Below are 24,248 nucleotides of genomic sequence, written 5' to 3' on the forward strand. Positions count from 1 at the left end.
CGCAGCGTGGCAGCAGGTTCCGGTCGCTCTTCCACCTGCTGCCAAAGCGGGCAGGCTACGTGGAAGACAACCTTGTCCTGGGCTGGAGGCAGCGGCCACCGCGGCCGCACTTGGTCCTCCGAGATCCCATTCTCCCTTGCGCCAAGGAGACGTCCGGCAGCTCCGCAGGGCCTTTCTACGCCATCGCGGCGCCTCTCTATGGTCCATTGCCGCGTTCAAGGTGGGTGTCATGGCTGCTGGCGTTGAGTTGGCAGGAGTTGCCAACGGAACTGGGGAAAGTCACTAAAGCAGAGGAAGAAGTGGCCTAACCCGGACTGTGGAAAGTCGTGAGAATGAGCGGAGGCCCCGCGGGGGTGCCCATGTCACTGGAATTGGGCCCCTGGTAAAGTCCCAGGCCAGGCCTCTGCGTTTCTAGTCAGAGCCCGGCGGTTGGTGGGGGTCTCCGAAGCCGGCGTTGTCCAGGAACCCCTGTCTTATCAAATCCTGAGTGTTGTGATTTGGACCAGTCCCCCGGAGACAGCGGTTCAAAGACATTTGGCGGGGTCGTCCGACGACGCTGGCCGCCTTTCTCGGAGCGGAGCAGGTTGTTCTCTAACCCGCAGCGATGTCGTCCTGGCTTGGGGGCCTCGGCTCCGGCTTGGGCCAGTCCCTGGGTCAAGTCGGGGGCAGCCTGGCTTCCCTCACTGGCCAGATTTCAAACTTTACGAAGGATATGCTGATGGAGGGCACGGAGGATGTGGAAGGTAACCGCTGGGGCAATGGGAGGGAGGGATTTACTGGGACCCTGGGAGCGTCCGTTTGGTCCCCAAGTCCATCTGTCACGAGACGCAGACAGGTCCAGAGGAGTGTCACTCCTTTTGCCTCTTAACCGATTTTCTCTAGTGAGAGACCATTCGGGTCGCGGGGTGGGGGAAGAGTTCTGGTTCTTCTCCTTTGAGTACCCAGGATAGTTCAGAGCTGTAGAAACTGCCCCTACGTCACGTAGAGTTTATTTTTGTTTGGTTCATCCACGCCCACCTCTTCCTTTGCCCTTAACTTGGGGGCGGAACTGATTTTGATCCTCTTCCTTTATACTGACACAGTTTAAAAAATTATTTGTGTATGACACGTCACTTTTTTGGGGTTTTCTTTCTTCGATTTTCGTTAACAATTGAAGTAACTCATAATTAAGATATTTAGTGACTCTTACTCTTTCTCACTTGAATATATTGTTAGTGAAACATGGGTATGGTTTTCCTATTATTTTACAGTTTTGCTTATTCTGGTGACACATTACAGCGTTCCAGCTGAAAGGGTACTTTTGTGCCTAATTGCCCACTGCCCCCCCCCCCCCCACCACCATATTTCTACAGTAGAACAAGTAAGATAACCCTGTTCTTTGGGTACCCTTAGCAACCTTCACTCATTTTTGAAGTCCTCATTTTGTTTTACTAATGAATAGTGACCCAGAGTTACATGGTAATCGTTGATTAAGTTAATTACCCCTTTGATTTCTTGATATTTCTTTCAGCAAGTAGTATTTAGATCAAGAGACTTTTTAAATTTCATTGTGGGTCTGCCTCCAGAGAGATAATGGGTGGTCTTTTGGATGAGAGCAGTTTCTTTGGCAGTTTGTTTGTTGTAAATAAATTAGAATTCTGGTTTAATTTTTCAATACTGATTTAACTGAGTTTTCGTGTTTATTTGGTTGAAATAGAGAACGGTGGTTTGATTTAGAAAAATAGTATCTATATTTAGAATTTCTGTGGGGTCTACTTAGAAGGGAGGAAGATTGGGGAGCTGCCGAAATCCATTTAACTGCTTGGGGGTATATCAGGTGGGACAGGTTGGGGATGGGAGTTAAAGGGATTCTTCCTGTGTTCAGGAAAGGCTCATGTGACCCTGAGGGCAGTCAGAAGCAGAGAAGGGCTAGATAACATGGGAAATGCCTAGTCTGTCCTTGTTTCCTAGATAGGGGAAAACAGTTGACTATTCCTTTGACCCTAAGCTAGAAAATAGGCACCCCGCCTCCAACTTGGATGTCCTACAGGCTTAAGGTAGAATTCAGTTTGTTCTTCCCACCAAATGTGCTCCTGTATTCTTAATTTTAATGGTTTCACCATCTACCCATTCTAAACTTGGAAATCTTTGTCACTTTGTTTTGCCTCTTTCTTTTTTTTCTCCTACTTCCAATTAGTCACCAAATCTTGTTCATCCTGTACCTGAGTTGTTTGTATTTGTCCTTTCCTTATTATTCCTACTTCCTTACTTCAGATCCCCATTATCTCTCCCACACACTATTTCTTTTTCATGTCCTGTCACTTGTTTCTCCTTACATTATGTTAGTCCATTTCCTGTTGTGTTGCCAATTACTTTTCTAAAAACAAATGTGCTTTAAAATCTCTTGACTCTGTTACTTACAGGATAAAATCCAAGCCTCTCAATTTTGGGAGACCAGAAACCTATCCTATCTGGGTTCAACCTACCTCTTCCAGTCTTACCTCTTGTTCTCTCCCCTTTTCTCCCAATAGACACATATATGCACATTCATATACACAAGCATGCTTACACCCAGAGCTTCGGCACAGGCAACGTTGTGAGGTACCTACACAGCTCCAGGCCTTTGCATGGAAAGCCCTTCCTTTCTACTTCCTCCACTACCCTCCTTTGCCTGGAAAACAGTTTTTCCTGTATGACCCTACTCACATGTCAGGTACCTGGTGAAACCATTCTAACTCCATGGCAGGCTGAGTTGTGTCTAACAGAACTTTGTGGATCTCTCTCTGACAGCTCTATTTTATTTATCCTTATATTACCAGTATGTGGTCCCTTCCTTGGTACATAGTAGATGCTCAATAAAAAATTTGCTGAGTGATTAAAAATCTGCTTTTATTGTTTTCCCTTTGCATTAAAATAGGACTTGCTTAACATCCAATTTATTGATTGTGACTCATTTAAAAATAGGGTCAGAGTGCAGTTCATTTATTCATTCAACAAGTATTTATTGAGTGTTTACCCTGTGCCAGCAGTGAACAAGAACCGTTCCAAAATAGCACTGTTGATACAACTTGAAAATTATCCATCTTTACAATATCAGAAAGTTGCTATTTTACCAAACACTATATTGATTTAGGAGCTTGGGCTTTTAAATCAGACATGGATTGAAATTCCACTTCCATGTGTTACAAATTGTGGGATCTTTGGAAAATTATTAAATACTTAACCTTTAAAAAGCAGAGTGTTCTTATCTGTTAAATAGGGATAATTATACCTATCGTGAAGTTGGGAGGATTAAATGAAATCATGAGTGTAAAATGCATGGCACTGTGCCTAACAAGTAGTAAGCATCAATAAATGATAGTTGTTATTTTTGTTTTCCCTCATTGAGGAAAACTTTTTTGGTCCGCATAACATCTCCCATTTATTCTTAAAAAGACCAGGATTTTGTGGGGGAGGCTCTGGGGGGAAACGTCTTCATGACTTTTTTTTTTAATCCCTCTTTGAAACAACTGCTGCTTCTAACGATGACCTTCCTAAACAGATTAGATTATAATTTGTTCCCTTCTGAATAGCAATTAGACAATCCTGTCAGAGTTTCAAGCAAGATGTATAAACAACCACCCAAGCATCCCCACCTGATGATTTTCAAAACAAGAAGTGTGGGTTTGTCACTGTTATTTATTGGAAGCCACTTGTATTTTCTTTTGATTTAAACTAATTCAGAGAAATTATTTTTATAGTATTAAAGGGCTGTGAGTAATGAAAAATACTAATACTTAGAAAAGAAATCTAACTCTGTGGATGATGATTATCTGGCACCATCAGCTGTGCCATTTTGGTACTGTGGGCCTTTGACTTTCCTTTTAAATGAAAATGTACAAAACAAGACTGAGCTCATTCACGTTTTAAATAACTTGTGTCCACGTTACTTGAAATAAGTGTTCTTTTGCTGCATTTTTATTCTTTGTTTGTAGGTCATTAATTTTTTGGTAGTATTGGGAGCAGAAAAAGGCCTTCTAAACCCCAGTTTCATAAGAGAAATACATCCTTGGGAATTCCGTGGTGGTCCAGTGGTTAGCACTTGGCGCTTTCATTGCCGAGGGCCTGGGTTCAGTCCCTGGTCGGGGAACTAAGATCCCACAAGCCGCACGGCATGGCCAAACCAAGAAAAAAAAAAGAAATATGCCCTTAAAACTCCAGATGCGTAAGTTTCTTCAAAATTTATACTAAGCCAACAGAGAGAGATTAGTTTTCCATAACAAAATTTTTAATTTATTTTATTTTTGGCTGCTTTGGGTTTTCGTTGCTGTGCGCTGGCTTTCTCTAGTTGCGGTGAGCGCGGGTTTCTCATTGCGGTGGCTTCTCTTGTTGCAGAGAACGGGCTCTAGGCTCACTTTTTCAATAGTTGTGGCTCGCGGGCTCTAGAGCGCAGGCTCAGTAGCTGTGGCACACGGGCTTAGTTGCTCTGCGGCATGTGGGATCTTCCCAGACCGGGGCTCGAACCCGTGTCCCCTGCATTGGCAGGCTGATTCTTAACCACTGCGCCACCAGGGAAGCCCCAGAGCAAAATTTTAATGAACACTTCCATGGGGTAAAGGTAGATGCTCTAGGGTATAGAAGATAGGCAAAGAATGACTTACATGACGGTAAAGAACATTTGTGACAGTAGAAAGTTGTGATAACAATCAAGTGATGTTTGTCTTCTGAATTTGTTCTTAGATCAGCATACCATGCTGTTTAAAGCTCAGTGAAATATACTTTCCTTAAAATGCCTGTTTACTTCACATGGTGTTGACTGAGTATATATTCAGTATATGCTGTTTCTTTTGTAGCAGAATTACCTAATGCTAGGAGAAAGGAAGTTGAAGCCATTCATACAATCTTAAGATCAGAGGTAAGGAAACGTAAAGATTTAGATTTTTTTCTTTTTTGAAGCCATGAAAGTTATTCATACTTTATTTCAGTCCTCTCTTTTTAATGCACTTTTTCTCTCTTTCCCTTTATCTTAGTTTCTTTTTTTTAAGCCCTGTCATCTTCATTTGATGAAGAATATATTTACATGTTACTGCACTTTGCTATTAAACATTTCCACCGCTGCTTCTGAATGCTGGAAGAAGGAAATCTGCCAAATTTAGAAAATAACATTGGCAAGTTTATCATTATCAAGGATTTACTATGTTTTATTAGTATGCTAAACTGCAGTAGTACATTTATTTAAGTATAATGTGAAGAATGCAATTCTGTTTAATCTAGAGCTTTTTAATCCCCTAACATTAAAAAAATGTGATATTTGTATACAGAGAATGTAGAATATAGGAATAGCAAATTAATTTTACCATTTTTTTCATTATTAGTCAGTGCCTCATGGTAACTAGCTCTGGACATTGTACTTAATAGGGATGAGGAAATGTTGGAAAGGGTTCAAAGGAAAGCCGTAAAGAAAATGAAAGGTTTTAAAGTGGCATCTGTTGTAAAGTACTGAAGACACCCAACTGTTTAGCCTTTGGATAAGAACAGCGAGGGAACACTTAATAGTATTTCAGCAAACAGTATTCTTAGAGGACTGTGGTAAGCATGTTTTCCCTTGCTAAGCCCATAAAAGAGAAAATGGAATTTAAATATAAGAAAATACTTTCTGACTGAGCTCTGGTCTAGATTATCAAGGTCAGATTGTAGAATTTGAAAGCAGAGGGATCTCTCAAGAGGGCCTATTGAAGTATTCTGCCTCAATAGAAGATGGCAATTTGGTGGCACTTAAGAGACCTTAGCTGTAATTACCTAATTAGTAGATACTTCAGTGACAGATGAATGTAATAACTTCTTTCTCTGTAAGGCTGAGATAGGAAATAGTCCCTATAGTCCCTAGAGAAATCCTTGAGAAAGCACTCAGGATGGGCCCACCCAGGAAAATTAGATGGCAGAGATGTGTGTAATGCTATTAATTAAGCTAAATTTGCCAGTATACATTTGGGGGGGGGGGGAAGCAAATGGGGTTAACCTGCTTAATGAATGACTGCTCTGTACTGAGGTTGAGAAGAGAGATAGAAATCTTCTGTCCCTCTGTTGATTTCAACTCTAGTCTCTCTCCTAATTTTATCTTTGGACTGTGGCAAGTATGGTTCTAGTGTTCAAAAATATTTATTTTTGGTATAACACATCCCCAAATGAAAGCCAGCTTCCTTGCTTGGTGCTTATTCAGAGTACGGAGAGCTATTCAAATACTGGGTTGGCCAAAAAGTTTGTTTGGGTTCCCGAACAAACTTTTTGGCCAACCCAATACTAGAGGAAAACAGACTATTGGACTTTCCAAGGACTTTATTTTCTAAGGTGATTTTGACTATACATGGTTCTTGCCTTCTATCAGCACATAAGCACTTCATAAAGGTAATGCCTTATGTGACTGCAATAGGAGAGAGTGAACATATGATTGAAACCACTAGGAGATTACAATAGAAAATTCTATTTATTTAGAAAGTTTTAGTATGGACAGAGGGCAGTATGTTTTCTAGAGGAAATTAGATTTGATTACAGATGTTAATATTTGAAATTGACTTAACTAGTTAAGTTTCCTCAGTTGCAACTAATGGCAACCAATCTAAGTTAATTTAACCATCTGTGCCAAGAAAAAGTCTTCACATTTACCATCTCGATCCAATGTACTTTTAATTTTTTTGTTTTAAGTTATTTTATAAAAAATTTACAGAAGTAAGAATAAAGTGATAGTGAAAAACTTTATTACAAATTTTAATAAGAACTTATATATAGCAAATTCAGACTTTTATTCCATGTGTTTCTGCTTTTGAAAGCATATATGCTCAGAATAGGCAATGTTCTTTGAATGCAGTTAACTGCTTATTAACTCTTTTTGTGAACTGGAATGTATCTTGTGAATACTGATTCCAGATTTCAATTACATCTCTAATAGATTTTAACCTATTATTACTTCTGGTTCTTCTTCCTGACTTGTGTCATTAAAACCAATACTTACGAAAACTTCGATGGCTTATGATTTTGTTAAATGCATGGCTGTTTGCTCCATAATTACAAAGCATTTTTATTCTTAGATTTATAAATACCAATTAGAGTGATCAGTCCACTGAGTTTTTTCATTTTTATGTCATCTGTTTCCTCCTAGTCACCTGTGTATACACCTGCCTTCAGCATTTGTCCATGTAGGGACTGTATCAAGTAAATGCTGGTGTACAAATATGTATAATGAAAGAATACTGTTACATATCCATTTAGTAAAGTGGCATGAATGGTTCAGGTTTTTGTCACAAAATATTGTGAGATAAAATCTTTTCTTATAGAATGACTAACTTCATGAGAACACCATATTTCCTTTTTGCTCTTAGAAATATGTTGTTCACTCCTCAGTTCTTGAGTTTGAGAAATCCTTCTAGGATATTGTTATTCGAAGACTTGTCTGAGATTTTGCTCCTACATTCATTTTCACCGTAACCATTAGACTCTAGAGTCTAATGCTGTCTTCTGTCTCTTTGCATTTATCTTCTCAGTTGTCTAATTGTGGAATATTTTCCTCTGTCAGTTTTCTTCTCTGTTGAAAAGTGAAAATTCTGAATTTTCAATTGTGTTCAATGAAAGTGAAAAAAAAAAAACTCCCCCCAAAACAAACAAACAAAAAAAACCACTGCAAAGATGGTGTCTCCAGATTGGCTTTTTCCTTTTTAAAAGATAATGCAGTACTTCGGGTAATGCAGTCAGAAAACTGGTTTATTTCACTGTTGCATCATTCTTCTAGGTGATTCCATCAGTTCTTCTGTTTTCTTAAGTCTTTTTTTTAACATAGTTGTAAATAATTGATGATTAATGATTAATTCTTAGGATGATAAAATAGCAAAACGTTTCAAGATACAGAAAAAACAAGATCATTGTGACCTCATGATTATTCTTAGATTTATATTGTAAAAGGGCCCAGTGTGCCCTTATGGTAATTGCAAGATAGAATGAGTTTTAATCTTTTTTTTTTAAGTGTATTTTCTCTTTGTTTGTTGGAAGACTACTAAGAAAGAATAAATGTTTTAAATATCAGTCCTTAATACTACTCAAAAAAGAAACTCACAAACTAAAATTGGTTCCAGTAGACCTTGATGATATAACAAGGGTTAAGCACAATGGAATAATTTAAGGATATGAGTATCTCATGGATTCCAAGGCATAAGTTTTAGCCAGTCTTTAGGAAAGGGCTTCAACCGGAGCTGGATGCCATCAGGAATCCATCTGTCTCATTTTTATTCCTCTCTGTTCTTTGTGTGTGTTTATTCTTTTTTCCTTTCAGACCAGCCCCCTCTGCTTCATATTTCATATAATAGAAAATATGACCACGGACAACTCCTGGCATGTTTTCGGTCAGCCACATGAAGAGAACCTGTCCTTCATATGCTTTATCAACCTGACTCTTACATGACTAGGGAGATGAGGAATGACAACCAATTAGTTATTGGCCAAATTGAAAGTTTTCCAGTTCTAGTTATTCATCAGAGTTAAACAAATAGCCTTAGGTATTTTTATGTGAAAAAGCCTAGAGTGGACTTTATGACTAGGTTTTGACTTTAGTATATTCTCTTGCTTCAGTTATGTATGGTATTTTCATGTGAACAGCTCACAGAAAATCGTGCAAATGCAGCCAGTACATTAGAAGGTAATTAGTTGTGTGACCATTGATCCTGTTTCTTATTCATATTTCTGCAAGATAACCAAGGTCTGTTAGATTTCTGGAGATAGACTCCCAAAACTAGGGTTTGTGTGTGTGATAATTTTTCCTTTATTTTACACCATTGATTTTCTCTGGGAATTCATTTAATCTCCCTGGATCATAATTTTCCCATATGTTGATGTAAGAAATTCCTAGAATCTAAGAAGAAAACAGATGACATCCTGAAAGTGAAAAAGTCTTCACCTTCTAGCGGGAGCTTTCTTTCCCACCATGAATCTCCTTATTATCAGTTATCATTGTTAAACTCTGCTTGCAGATACATTAGTAGAATTCTTAGTACATTATTATCTGTAATAATTTGTAAATTCCTTTTTGCAGAAAGTTTTAGTGTCCATTTCTCTTGCTCCATTATACCCTTATTCATTCAAATGTCAAAGGATGATATTAGGTTAACATAATTTAATATTTAGGTACATAAAATTTAAGTAATTTTTTCCAGCATCTTAAAACAAAAGACTGTGATGTCTAGATTCATTGAATTATATTTAGAGTATTTTTTGTACTTCTAACTGTAGTTTTCCAAACTGAGTTCTATTAGTGGTTTTTAAAATGGATTTTTCAGAGGTGCCTCACTCAGGAGCCTAGGGTTCAGTCAGACAAGTAATGTCAGTTTTTGGCCTCCTACCTATACTTCAGCCATAAGTCTTTTTAAAAAAAGGTTTCTTTAAAAAACTTCTACTGTTCAGGGAGAAAACAAAAGTTTGAGCATGTACTCTAGGTCATTTATTTACCAGACATGTATTGCCTACTGTATGCTAGACACTGGGTGTACAAAGATGGGGGAAACACTGATCAGTGAGTTTTTCTTAGCAGAAAATCAAACTGATCAAGATTTTTAAAAAACTTTGGTTCAGAATTATGCATAGTCTCTATAAACATGCTTATTGCACTTGTAACTTTAATGGAAATTGTGGTTTAAAGGTCAGAATTCTGAGACCTACTATAGTACATCTTTTTTGTGCATGAAGCAATATGTTTTTCATAATGCCCTGCACATAACTGTTACTAACATGTTTTACTTTTAGTCTTTTTGTTGAAAACACTTTTTTCGTTGCTTCTAGAATGAGAGACTCAAAAAACTTTGTACTGATCTGGAAGAGAAGCATGAAGCATCAGAGCTTCAAATAAAGCAGCAGTCTATGAGTTATCGAAATCAACTGCAACAGAAAGAGGTAAAGGTTATTACAGTTACTTCATGTTTACTTCACTGTAATGTATTTAGGATGGTTTCTAAGAGTTATGATATAAATCAAGCTCTGTTTAGATCCATGAAAATATCAAAAGGGTGTTGAAATTAGTAATTTCCAACTCAGTATATCACTAATTTAACAAGAACTCTGAAAGCTTTTACGTTTATATTACATAAACTAACCTTTGTGGAGTTTAATTTCTACTTTCCAAAAGAAGCAAAGTCTTTGTGTACAATATCTTCAGGCATTTGCTACTTACAATTTCTGATTTTATGAAACTTATTTCTCATCTATTTACCTAAATTTGTTTTAAATCATTGTGATTGTTAATAACATTTCTTTAAAAAAAAAGATTTTAACTACAAGTGTTAACATATGCTTATTAGTGTTTACTTGATTTTCCATGGAAAAACAGAATATTAGGTATTTTATAGTTGACTTATACTGTTCTATAATTTTTCCCCCTTTAGTTTGATAGAAATGGTTATTTTGGAGGTAACTTGTCTTTCCTTTTCAGTTTTGATAATATTATATAATTTAACCAGTGTTACTACAAATCCTTAAAATAATAGACTATGTCCCTAATGTTTCATTCTGTCGTTGAATTCTCTTTAGTGTTTAGTATGTAAGTGGAATTCAGTAAATGATTCTGTGGAATTGAGCCACAGAATTTCTTGTTTAATTATCCAGATCACTGGGGTGTTCTTCAGTTTGTTGATTAAATGTTCATTTCTACCATCACTTTATATTTGGGTTTTTAAAATTTAGATGCATTGATTTCAAGTTCTTTTAGTGACATACTAAGAACCACATTGAAGATAAATATAAACATTTAAAGAAGAACTTAAATTTCCAATCTGTTTGGAATTGATTTCATAAAATACAATAAAAATGAATTACTACAAAAATAAAATGAATGTAAAAAAGCACAGTTACAAGTTCAAATTAAAGTTAAAAGCCCACTTTTTTTGTGTAAAGATTCAAAAGATGTAAAATTACTCTGTCAACTTGCTTTATTTTTTTAAAACTTCATTTATTTGTTTATTTTTGGCTGCGTTGGGTCTTCGTTGCTGCGCGCGGGCTTTTCTCTGGTTGCGGCGAGCGGGGGCTACTCTTTGTTGAGGTGCACGAGCTTCTCATTGCGGTGGCTTCTTTTGTTGGGAGTATGGGTTCTAGGTGCACGGGCTTCAGTAGTTGTGGCTCACAGGGCTGGAGCCTGTGTCTCCTGCCTTGGCAGGTGGATTCTTAACCACTGCGTCACCTGGGAAGCCCCTGTCAACTTGCTTTAAAAGTGTTTAAGCCTTACTCTTTCAGTTTCTTTACTTATCTTGTCATGGACTGGTAGCAAACATTCATGGCATTGGTCCACAGACCACACTTTGAGCAGCACTGATTTACAGATACTCCAATAGAGCAGTAGCTGAATCACCCAGGGGTTTACAGCTGAATCATAAAAAATACACATTGTTAGGTCCTCTAGGAGATTCTGATTTAGCATACTGGGAAGGGGCTCTGGTATTGGTATTTTTCGAAAACCTCATAGCTGATTCTGATGCTTACATCCTAGTTGAAAAAACTGCTGTGGAATAATCTGGCATTTTATTTTCTACTTCACTATGGATATTAGAGGGCAAATTAAGAATTCAAGTTTAGGAATACGTCTTTGTTAGTAGAGTTTGTACTTTTTAACTTTACAACTTGATATAAATGTTGTATAATGAGAACTTTCTTTGCATTATAGCTACATTTGAAAAGAATTGTTGATTTCAGTACTTTTTACTAGAATGAAAGATAATATATACTTTAGATCTGCTATTTTCTGAATCTATTTGTTGCCCTCGTTGTGATGTTCATATTGCCCAAAGATGCAATTTGCCTCATGTCATTTATGGGAAAATAAAATTTGTACATTATTATACATCTCCATTAGAGAAGGGGCTCTGATACGAAAAAATGTCTGTTTACTATGACATTTAACATAATTGTATTTGGTTTTTGTTGGTTTAATTGCTTGACATTAGAAATACTGTTACTTGCTGACTGTCTCCTCAGTATCAAATTTTCCTCCGTTGTGGCAGGTTGTCTTTTGGACTAGCTTGAGTATTTTACAGAAAGCTTATTTCAGTTTTCTCTAGCTTGCTTTTATGTTTTGAGTAATCTTTTACTTGGAATGGATGTGGCATTATGGTAAGTCCTATTTTTATAACTTCTTTTGGACATTGACTTGGTATTGCAAGCCTTCAGTCAAAACTCTACTCGGGGTTTCACGGTTTTTATACTGTTGTCTCCCTGAATAGAGTCAGGTTTTCACTGGCCTTTCTTTGCCAAGGCTAAAGCCAAGGCCTCTTTCAGTGCATGATTTCCTTCTAAGACTAATGGGCTATTAATCATAGGCTTACTGTGAAGATCGGATTAATAAATCAAAGCTTCCTTCTAGCTGTGTTGTGTAGACCAGTACAGAGTTACCTGATTCATGGTGCATTTTAAGCCTAAATCCAGCCATACATAATCAGTTACCAAAGACTCTTCCAGCAGGTGTTCTAAGGAAGCTTACAGTGCATAGACTGTTGCAGCTTTTATTTTCTCATCTCTTGAGGCTTGATAATCACAAACAGAACCCTAAGAAATTGCATATACTATACTACCTGATATGTAGAAGGTGGTAAACTGATGTTTAACTGAGCATTTTATTGCTTTAGTTAATGTAAGAGTGGAATTCTGTTGCTCATATTAATCAGAACATTATGTATGCTCTATGGTAATCATGGTTTTGAAATAAAAATGTTATGCTGGGGTGTTATAGACAACTTGGATTCAGTTGATAGAGTACTGTCGTTGGGTAATCTTAAACTATTATAACTTTTAACATTATGAATATAATATAAAAGGGTCAGTATGGTTATTTTGAAGTACCTTCTCTAAAATATGGATTATAAATATAGGTAGAAATCAGCCATCTTAAAGCAAGACAGATTGCGCTGCAGGATCAGTTGCTGAAGCTACAGTCAGCTGCTCAGTCAGTGATTTCAGGAGCTGGTGGTGTACCAGCAACTGCTGCATCTCCTTCATTCGGTTATGGTTTAAGTCATCATGCTTCAGCGTTCCACGATGATGACATGGATTTTGGTGACATCATTTCATCACAACGAGAAATAAACAGATTGTCAAATGAAGTTTCAAGACTTGAGTCCGAAGTTGGCCATTGGAGGCATATTGCTCAGGTAGGTAGAATTTTCATGAATTTTTGAAAACTGTGAGTAAAAGTAACGATGCTGTGTGTAGAAGTTTTGGTATCAGAAAGAACCCTGGACTAGGAAGTCAGAAACCTATATTCTGATTCAGCCAGTGACTTTTTAAATGGTTTTAGTCAGGTCATCTTTCTCTCTCAGCCTCAGTTTCCCCTTCTGTACAATACTTGGAAGAAATTTCCAAAAAATTTAAAGCAAAGAACCATGCTTTAAAATAAAATTAAAAGCTACAAGTCCAGCACTTAAAGGAGACAAAAATGGAGTTGTTGTGGTTGAACCAGCACCTCTTCCCCTGGAGTCCCTGAGACTTCTCTGGTGGAACCAAGACACCAGATTTGAAACTACTTGCTTAGATGTTGTCTGAGGTTCTTCTTTGCATTAATTATATGTAAAATGAAATATCTGATAATTGGTATTATAAAACACATAAACTATTATGTGTTGTTTCTCACACATTAGAATAGAAATTAAGTCCTTCCTATTTTGGGCTGTAAACTTTCTTCCAAGGATCCCTTTTTTGTCTTCTTTATCAGATTTTATTTATTACTGAGGTTGCCAATACACACGAGACCTGAAATAAACTGGAACATTGTTCATATAGACTTTATTCCATCAGTGTGGAGAAAAATAAAGTACATAAGTAAAGAGATTATTTTCTATCTTTTTGTGAGTGTAATCTTGTTGTGTAAAGGAGAAATCCTCCCAATTAAAATGACCTCCTGGGCTTCCCTGGTGGCGCAGTGGTTGAGAGTCCGCCTGCCGATGCAGGGGACGCGGGTTCGTGTCCCGGTCCGGGAATATCCCACATTCCGCAGAGCGGCTGGGCCCGTGAGTCATGGCCGCTGAGCCTGCACGTCCGGAGCCTGTGCTCCACAACGGGAAAGGCCACAACAGTGAGAGGCCCGTGTACCGCAAAAAAAAAAAGATCTCCCTTCTTGTTGAGCCAAGAAAAATATTCTGTGGTGTTTTCCTTCTTATTTTGTAGAAGTATTGTCTTTCCTAATTAGTTAACGAACTCTTGAATGGTATGTTGTATTTATTGTGTATTAGTCACTGTTGGACTAGGTTCTTTAAAAGGTGTTTGGCATTCTTTAATAAGAATTTGTCTGGGAAATAAATGCCCCCCATTTTTTCTTACTTGTTTTTTAAATTTTTGTTAATTGAAGTATAGTTGATTTATAATAGTTTCAGGTGTACAACACAGTGATTCAGTATTTTTATAGATTACACTCTGTTTAAAGTTATTATAAAATATTGGCTGTATTCCCTGTGCAAATGCCCCTTTTTAAAAAAAGTATCTTCTAATAAAGTTAGTTTCTGACTTTCTCTTTTTTTTTTATATCTTTATTGGAGTATAATTGCTTTACAATGGTGTGTTAGTTTCTGCTTTATAGCAAAGTGAATCAGTTATACTTTACATATGTTCCCATATCTCTTCCCTCTTGCGTCTCCCTCCCTCCCACCCTCCCTATCCCACCCCTCTAGGTGGTCACAAAGCACCGAGCTGACCTCCCTGTGCTATGCCCTGTGCTATGCGGCTGCTTCCCACTAGCTATTTTACGTTTGGTAGTGTATATATGTCCATGCCACTCTCTCGCTTTGTCACAGCTTACCCTTCCCCCTCCCCATATCCTCAAGTCCATTCTCTAGTAGGTCTGTGTATTTATTCCTGTCTTACCCCTAGGTTCTTCATGACATTTTTATTTTCTTAAATTCCAGATATATGTGTTAGCATACGGTATTTGTCCTTCTCTTTCTGACTTACTTCACTCTGTATGACAGATTCTAGGTCTATCCACCTCATTACAAATAGCTCACTGACTTTCTCTTTTATAAGAAAATCAATACAACTATTTTCTAATTGTGTTTTTCTGATCTAGACTTCTAAAGCACAAGGATCAGATAGCTCTGATCAAAGTGAAATCTGCAAACTACAAAATATCATTAAGGTAAGGTGGATTGTTGGAACAGTGGCTGTTATACATCTAAAATTTGCTTATTAAAAGTATAAGCCTAGGGGTTTCCCTGGTGGTGCAGTGGTTAGGAATCCGCCTGCCAGTGCAGGGGACACAGGTTCGGGCCCTGGTCCGGGAAGATCCCACATGCCACAGAGCAACTAAGCCCGTGTGCCACAACTGCTGAGCCTGGGCTCTAGAGCCCTCGAGCCACAACTACTGAAGCCCATGCGCCTAGAGCCCGTGCTCCGCAACAAGAGAAGCCACTGCAGTGAGAAGCCTGCGCACCTCAACAAAGAGTAGCCCCCACTCGCCGCAACTAGAGAAAGCCCACGTGCAGCAACAAAGACCCAACACAGCCAAAAATAAATAAATTAAATAAATAAATTTTAAAAAAGTATAAGCCTAAATTAATAAAAGGCTCAGTTATAAAAGTATTTTATAGATTATGATATTCATTTTTTTTGCTGTTTTTATATCTTCTCCATTTTTTATGGCACCTTAAGTATATAATAATATCTCTCTTTCCAAAATCATTTGGTTTTGAATATTTATTAGGTAGTTTATATTTCATAAGTTTCTATCTTCTATTGTATCTCGTAAAACAGTCTTTATTAAAACAATTCTAGGGTCACTGAAATTTCAAGGGTTAGGGTTAAAGGATACTGACAAAATACAATGTTAATATTATTTATTGTAAACAATTATTTTCACTTCATGGTGGAATTTTGCTAGTTTGTGTCAGTTATTTCCTTCCAGAGAAGTCTCAGTTACATATACTTAGCATGGCAGTGAATTGTTTTTAGTATGTAAATTATTGTTATGTATAGAATTTTTTGGTTTTTGGTTTTATTTTTATTACAATACCAGTGTGGATGGGTTCCTCATTCAGACCTGGCTTTGAATCCTGGCTGTACTAGTTACCAGCTGTGCTGCTTTGGGCGAGTTACTTAACCTTTACAAGCTTCTGTTTATCATCAGTGAAGTAGATATCATAATACCTCTCTTGTAGGATTGTTTTTGAGGTTTAAATGTAAACTTCCTTGTCAAGTACTGGCACATAAGTAAGTGTGTAGGACTAAAGAATAACTTTACTTCTCTTCTCAGGAAATAGAAGCTAATTTATTGATTAGGATTCTTGGCTACAAGCAACAAAAACAGTCTCTGGCTAAGTAAAGCATAAGAGGGTTTATTAGAAGGAGCCAGGTACTCTGTCCAGAGGATTGAAGGAAAAATTGAGCATTTTGGCCTCAGGAAGGGTAGAAATTAGACCAGCATCAGAGATCTAGGTAGTGGGACACAGTGGATAGGCTCTCCAGGGTGCAGCTATTATAATGCTTCTGGTCTGACCAGTTTCCCTCTTTGAAAGACGCAGCTGAATATCCAGGTTCCTAGGAGAGAGATAGTGGTCTCAACTTGGGTAGCGAGACACCTTGGTTGACAGTTTAGGGGTCCTATCAAAACTGAGAGAAGGAAAGACTGAGCAAAAAGATAGGTATAATAGGACAACAGGAACAAATTGGCCAGAAGGTAGACACTGATATTGGTGGAATATGTCATTAGCAGAAGTTCATGGTCACAGATACTAAAGAGAAAAAGATATTTTTGCTTGCATTTTGTTTCAGTTGTTTATTGCTGGTGTTCCTTCATTAAAAGCAGAAAAATTGCTTTTAAGGCCCAAGAAAGGAAAGGGTGGGGTCTTTTAGAATTGTCCAGATTTGGGGCCTGTATTTAAATTTTTTCAGCCTGAGCATGTTCAGAGAATTATTTTTAATAATATGGACTTTTGGACAACAATGAAATAGTTTAGTTAAATTCATTTATTTTAAATATGGTTAACTTCGTTTTTATTTTTTAAGGAACTTAAACAGAACCGAAGTCAGGAAATTGACAACCATCAGCATGAAATGTCAGTATTGCAGAATGCACATCAACAGAAATTGACAGAAATAACTCGTCGGCATCGAGAAGAATTAAGTGACTATGAAGAACGGATTGAAGAACTGGAAAATCTGTTACAAGAAGGTTATTAATTTTGTTAGTTTAGTATATTAAATGACATAATTAAATGATAGACTTAGCTGATGTAAACTTGGTCAAAGTTCTAAGGAATGAGTAAATGACTGGTTCTGCTCATCTGCCAGAAATTTACAGCAGCACCACTATTGTCAAGATTCTGCAAAAATGGAAAAGTCCTTTTACCTTTGTGGTAAATAGTTATAATACAGAGATCTCTTTGCATTGTTTGGTGTGTTTTTACTTTATTTCAAACTCAGATACAAAGGCTTCTTAGTATTTGATTCAAGTAATATCTTTCCTTAACTATTTATTTAAAAATGCTTTGTGTATTACGGTAATTTAACTTTTTTTAAAAAAAGACTTTATTTTTTTAGAGCAGTTTTAAATTTATAACAAAATTGAGGAGGTACAGAGATCTCCCTTATACCCCATTCCCCCACGTGCATAGCCTGCCCCACTATCTACGTCACTCCTCAGAATAGTACATTTTTTTTTACCAAGGCACATCATAGTCACCCAAAGTCCATATTTATCTCAGAGTTTACGTTTAGTGTTGTACTTTCTATGGATTTGGACAAATGTATATCATCATAATATCATACAGAATATTTTCACTACCCGAAAAAACCCTCTGTGCTCTGCCTATTCATTCCCCCCATCCCACCCTTAAAACCACTGATCTTTTTATTATCTTCATTGTTTTGCCTTTTCCAAAATTGTCATGTAGTTGGAACCATATAGTATGTAGCCTTTTCAGATGGACTTCTTTCACTTAGTAATATGCATTCAAGTTTCCTCCATGTTTTTTTTTTAATTTATTTTTTATTGAGGTGTAGTCTTTTTTTTTAATATTTATTTATTTTAGCTTAGTTGCACACACGGGATCTTTGTTGCAGCATGTGGACTCCTTAGTTGCGGCATGTGGGCTTCTTAGTTGCAGCATGCATGTGGGATCTAGTTCCCCAACCAGGGATCGAACCTGGGCTCCCTGCATTAGGAGCACAGAGTCTTACCCACTGGACCACCAGGGAAGTCCCTATTGAGGTGTAGTTGATGTACAATATTATATAAGTTTCAGGTGTACACTTCCTCCATGTTTTTTCATGGCTTGATAGCTCATTTCTTTTTAAGCGCTGAATAATATTCCATTGTTTGGATGTGCCACAGTTTTTTTATCCATTCACCTACTGAAGGACATCTCAGTTGTTTCCAAGTTTGGGCAATTATGAATAAAGCTGCTATAAACATTCTTGTTCAGGTTTTTGTGTGGATTTGTTTCCTGCTCCTTTGGGTAAATACTAAGCAGTATGATTGCTGGATCATATGATAAGAGTATCATATTTGTTAATTTTGAAAGAAATCATTAAACTCTTCCAAACTGGCTGTATCATTTTGCATTCCCACCAGCAGTGAATGAAAGTTCCTGTTGCACCACCTCTTTACCAGCATTTGGTGGTGTTAGTGTCCGGATTTTGGACACTCTAATGAGTAGTTTTATCTCACTGTTATTTTAGCTTTTCTTTTTAAGCCTTCCAAGTTCTGAAGTCTGTTAAATCTTCAGTTGTATACAGCAGGCTATTTGTCTCTTGGTACTTGACATTTGATGTGTCCCTGATTTTATGTTTATGTTCTAGGTGGCTCAGGAATTGCAGTAACTGATCACTCTAAAATCCATGAGATGCAAAAAACTATTCAAGTTCTACAAGCTGAAAAAGTAGAGTCTACAAAAAAAATTGAAGAACTTGAGAATAAAATAAAAGGCATAAATAAAAAATTATCTTCTGCAGAAAATGACAGAGGTGTTTTGAAGAAGGAACAAAAACGACTAAGTGTGGAAAACAGACAATTACTTGAAGAATGTGAAAGCTTGAAACTGGAATGTAGTAAATTGCAACCTTATGCTGCGAAGCAAAGTGATACTGTGACAGAAAAGGAAATAATTCTTCCACACAGTTCTTCAGTAGAAGAAGAAGTGTTCAGATTGCAACAAGCACTGTCTGGTATAAAATGTTTGGAACTTATTTCTGATTGGTGTTTCATTTCATACTAGTTGTTTTCAGAGACAAACAATTGAATAATCGAACACTATGGAAATGACTATGTGGAATTTGAATAGAATTGCTTGCTTTGGATTCAGTGCCATAATTAATAGATCATAAATAGGATATTTCTACTAAAAGGGTTAAGAATTGGCTAGGTTTCTTTCAGCCTCCCTTCTTCATCCTTTAAGTATTTACATGGAACTCATTGATTTAGGAGGCTATGTAGATTTCTGAGAAATGTTTATGTAAACATTTGTTGGGAGGAGGCTACCAAGTACTTCTTGTAACTCATTAGGGCCCAGACCCTCCAGTTAGAGAATGCAGTCTGTCTTCTTCAAAAGTCTATATTACCTTTCAAAATGATCTGTACCTAAGCAGACCTAAGAATAATAAGAGCCGTAGGTCTTCCACCACTTACTATGCTCAAGATGATGTTTAGTTACTGTACCAGTGTTCTAGCTTACAAAAAATAAATATTGAATGAAATGGACCTAACACCAGTATTTATTTATGCCAGGAAAACATAATGGGAGCTCTTCCACTGAAAAGATGCATTTTATTTTTCACTCTGTCCTCTTCTCACAATATGAACTTTCACTTTATGAACTCATTCCTGCTCTAGAGGTTTCTAGCCCTTATGTGCTTGTGATACCCCCTGCCTGCCCCTTCTGTGTTCCTTACTTAGTTGTTTATCGTGAGCTCCTGACCTGGAGTAAATTCAGAGTTAGGCTCAAAGTAGAGTGACCCTCTTCCTCCCCTCTTCCTTTCCCTACCTTGGTGATTGGTAGCATTTACCACTCTCCCAAAACTGAAAACTTGAAGTTATCACCTTGCAAGTCCTATAGGTTCTATTTCCTTGACTTCTCTCTGGTTCAGTGCTATTTCAGGATTGTGTCCCAGAGGAGCTCTAGGGTTTCTCATAGGTGCCTCAGTCTTGGGACTGTCATGAAGACAAAGGGAAGGCTGTGTGGTGGGGTTCTGGACGACTTTGTCATTTGACTTCAGAGTAGCTCTGTTCTTCTCAAAATAAATTTATTTTCTTAATATATTGGGTGATCCATATGAGTTTATTTGCTTTAAAAACAAACCTGGTGCCCTAGTCCTTCCCCTTTTCTCCATTTCCACTGCCACTGAATAACTTCAGCCAATTATAATTTCTTTTTGCCTGTTTAACTATAACAGTCTCTTAGTAGAGCAGAATAGTATAGTGGTTAAGAACATGACTAGGTTGGAATCCAGCTCCAGCACTAACTAACTGACCTTGGACAGTTAATTAACATCCCTGTACTTTGGGTTTTTCATCTCTATGGTTGCGATAATAACACTATCTCATTCGTGGTTGTAGTAGTAGGATTTTATGAGTTGCTAGCTGCGAAGTTCTCTCTAGAACAGTGTCTAGCCCATAATAAGCATTATAAGAGTGTTACCTATTATTCTCTGGTGTCCATGATTCCTTCTTCAATCAGTACGTTTTCTTTCTGCAGCCAGAATGATTTTTCAGAAATGTAAAGCAGGTCACTTCCCTGATTTTAGTACTTTGTGGCTCCCTGTGAACTTCAGGATACAGTCTAAACACCTTAGTTGGACATAAGGTGTCTTTCATGATCTGGTCTCTGTCTACCTCTGCAGTTTCAACTCTTCCCATTTTCCTAACATTCTAAGCTTTAGCCATGTTGAACTTTCTCTATAGCTCCTTAAAGCCAGCAATGTTGTCTCTAAGCTCTGTTGCCTTTGCATTTGTTGCTTTTTCTGTGTGGAGTGTCTCTGTTTTTTCCCCCCACTAACTCTTAGTATATTAAGATTCAATAGAGGTGTTGCATCCATCGGGAGGTACCTAGCACTGCTGCTTCTCTGACCCCATTCACCCCACTCCCCCGGCCCTCCTAGTCTGGATGAGTTGTTTGGCCCTTTTGCTCTGGTAGCACCTGTGCTCCCTGTATCCCACTGTACTGTTCTCATGTGTTTCCTTTTTCATCTTCCCCTCTAAATTGTAAGCTTCTTGAGAGCAAGCATGGACTAAATTTTTCCATCTTGTTTAGCAACTCACATCATAGTAAATGCTCCATATTTCTTGAGTGAACATTGAATGAATTACTTCAGCTGAACTCATGGTATTTTGTCTTTGTGTTCTTCTAGAACTACTTCTATTTGTGGATCTATCTCTAATACCAGATTGAATGGTCTTTTTATTAGTAGTCATGTCTAAGTCACTTTAGAAAATTGAGAGATTATTTTATTATTGTGGTATAACATACATATAGCATATTGTGGTGTAACATACCAATATGTGGTATAACATATTGTGGTATAATATACATTGTTTTTTCTTTTTTCTAATCTTAGTCCTTACACTATTTCCTGATACACAGACTAATCAGCTCATTTTGAAATGCAGTTGTTGTTAATGTTTTTATCCAGGCAAGAACTTATGACTCATCCAGAATACAGTTATAAATTCTTTCTTATACTAGTCCATAGAATTGGATTTTAACATAGTTTCTGACTGACATTTATATTATAACTTCTTCGGTATAGTCAAAATAGAAATACAAAATAGCAAAAATACATTTCACTGTTAGGGCTTGCTAATTATGCTTATAAATAACATTTTAATTGGATTTCATTTGTGAATTTAGTATAGGAGATAATTACTAAGTTATTTTAAAGAATTTTAATGTCAGATCCATTGTTGTTTTTACAGATGCTGAAAATGAAATAAAGAGACTGAGTAATTTAAACCAGGTAAACTAATTTTTAAGAGAGAAAGCTTTTGTCTTCGGTTTACCAAGAAAAAGGATTTTGGTTATTTATAATTACTTATTTTGTGTTTTTTACAATTCATGTGAACTTATCCAAGGAACTTTCATCTTAGTAATTTTATGCTTGCTGATTAGTAACAGAATCTTTTTGCATCATAAATTGACATAATTTTAAAAGTACATAATTGAAAAGTGCAAGTATATTTCTTTGAAGATTAATTTGACAAATGATACGTATGTGTAGACAGTGGAAGCAGATCCTCTACCAAAGTGAGGAATGCATTTTGATTTCCCTTAAAGAATTCAAGGAGTTTCTTTTTTATTTTTTAAATGATTACATTTTGTAAATATATTTACATATTTTTTCAAATATAATAAAGAAATCCTCTTTAAGAATGTCTATAAAATGACTGTTTTTAGATGGTCCAGTGTTTTATGCTTATAATTTTTATATGTCACTGAAGAGTAGAAATGCATAATTGTATAGCTTGCCTGCTTTTTTGTAAACTTTAAATTTCTTGTTATTTGAAAACACAGTGTTTTAACATTTTTATAGGATAACAATCTTGCTGAAGACAATCTGAAACTTAAAACGCATGTCCAAGTTTTAGAAAAAGAGAATTCATTACTGAATCAAGAAAAGGTGGGTGCAATAAATATGGGGGCAGAATTAAAATTGTAGGTCATAGCTAAGGGCCAGTTTATATCAAAATGGAGTATTTAGTTCTTGAGAGTCCTGAGGATAAAGCTGATCTCATTGATGCTGGTCAGGCCAGGTTGAAGTACTTGGGCAAGGTTCAGAGTATGAGAGGCTGGGCAGAGTTTACGTTTAAAGATAAGCCAGTAGTCGTACAGATATGAGCAGAAAAGATAGGTAATGGCTCTGTTTTGGTTTCAGATGAGGTCCTATCAGCAGCAACATACACAGGTGGGTCGGGAGTCTGGAGTGGCATACTGTAGTAACTATGCACTACTTAATATGCCCCAGAATATGTCTGGTGTGACGGACAGGAATTTCTTAATGGTGAGAGGTAAAGAGGGACATTCTCAGTGGTAGAAATATGTATACTAGTAGCAAGGATGGAATAAGATTCTGTAATGCAATGTTGGGAATGGGGAGAGGTATTTTTATGTTTGTACCATTTAGGGGGTAAGTCCTTGGTTAAGGCAGCTTCTTAAATATAGAACAGTTGTAAGCTGGTGTTATTTATTATTATTACAGGCCAGTGTCTCAACTCAATTTAAAATCTTAATTTTTAAAAAAGTAACACATATTTCCTGATGTATATATTCAGTAATACATCCTGAAAAACTTCAGACAGTACAAATATAGTATCCTTCACACTTCTGTTGGTTGGTCTCTTCCTCAGACGTGTTCTTGCTTACCAGTTTCTTGTGTATCTTTCCAGACTATATCTATGCATATATGATTTTATATATATAAATATCTTTAAAAGCTACAAATATTAGCATACTATATATACTGTTCATACATACCTTAATATTACATTTTCAGTATCCTTGCACATTAGTATAGAGGCAGTGTTTCTCAAAGGGGCACTATTGGCACTCAGGTGGGAGAATTCTTAGTTGTGTCCTCTGCATTGTAGGTTCCTTGCCCCACTTTTTCTACCCACTAAATGCCAGTAGTGTCTCCCAGTCATTTTTAAATTGCTATATGATACATTTCCTCTGTTCTTTTCTGCTTCGACTGCATTCTGCTCATTCAGTTATTCCTTTCTCTAACTGGTCTGAGTGTAGTTTGCAAATCTCTGCATGTATTCTGATAGGGCCTGTAACCTCCTCATGATAATTTTGGATTCTGTAGCTATTCCCGATTAGCTGTTTCTCCTTTCTTTTGATATTAGGTAATCCATTGCGACTCTTGCTTGAATTGTGTCTGCTATGGGTCTGCTCACTGGTTAAGAATGCCAAAAATACCTGCAAGGTCATGTGCATTCTTTTTTTTAAAAAATATTTTATTTTATTTATTTATTTATTTATTTGCCTGCGTTGGGTCTTTGTTGCTGTGCACGGGCTTTCTCTAGTTGTGGCGAGCGGGGGCTACTCTTGGTTGCCGTGCACGGGCTTCTCATTGCGGTGGCTTCTCTTGTTGCGGAGCACGGGCTGTAGGTGCTCAGGCTTCAGTAGTTGTGACTCTTGCACTCAGTAGTTGCGGCTTGTGGGCTCAAGAGCACAGGCTCAGTAGTTGTGGTGCACAGGCTTAGTTGCTCCATGGCATGTGGGATCTTCCCGGATCAGGGATTGAACCCGTGTCCCCTGTATTGGCAGGCCGATTCTTAACCACTGCACCACCAG

The 24,248-nt window shown here is 37.1% G+C and overlaps 1 protein-coding gene and 1 non-coding gene across 5 annotated transcripts in view; one reads left to right on the forward strand and one right to left on the reverse strand.

Annotated features, from left to right (window-relative positions):
* The first annotated feature begins 203 nt into the window (after positions 1–203).
* Positions 204–24,248, forward strand: part of TRIP11 (thyroid hormone receptor interactor 11) — a 64,203-nt gene continuing 40,158 nt past the window's right edge. For 2 of the 4 annotated variants that reach the window (XM_024736304.1, XM_024736303.1), the window contains exons 1-9: positions 204–743; positions 4,812–4,873; positions 9,778–9,888; positions 12,849–13,127; positions 15,035–15,103; positions 16,969–17,134; positions 18,763–19,128; positions 21,872–21,912; positions 22,486–22,572. In XM_024736304.1, the coding sequence (XP_024592072.1) occupies positions 605–743; positions 4,812–4,873; positions 9,778–9,888; positions 12,849–13,127; positions 15,035–15,103; positions 16,969–17,134; positions 18,763–19,128; positions 21,872–21,912; positions 22,486–22,572 (1,320 nt within the window). In that variant the 5' untranslated portion in view covers positions 204–604. The remainder of the gene's footprint in view (positions 744–4,811; positions 4,874–9,777; positions 9,889–12,848; positions 13,128–15,034; positions 15,104–16,968; positions 17,135–18,762; positions 19,129–21,871; positions 21,913–22,485; positions 22,573–24,248) is intronic. The other 2 variants (XM_024736305.1, XM_024736306.1) reach the window with 2 other exon arrangements.
* Positions 18,087–18,159, reverse strand: TRNAR-CCU (transfer RNA arginine (anticodon CCU)). The gene has a single exon. It is a non-coding gene; the product is annotated as a tRNA-Arg (tRNA).

Source organism: Neophocaena asiaeorientalis, unplaced genomic scaffold, assembly GCF_003031525.2.
Source record: "Neophocaena asiaeorientalis asiaeorientalis breed wild unplaced genomic scaffold, Neophocaena_asiaeorientalis_V1.1 scaffold152, whole genome shotgun sequence".
Classification (NCBI taxonomy): Eukaryota; Metazoa; Chordata; class Mammalia; order Artiodactyla; family Phocoenidae; genus Neophocaena; species Neophocaena asiaeorientalis.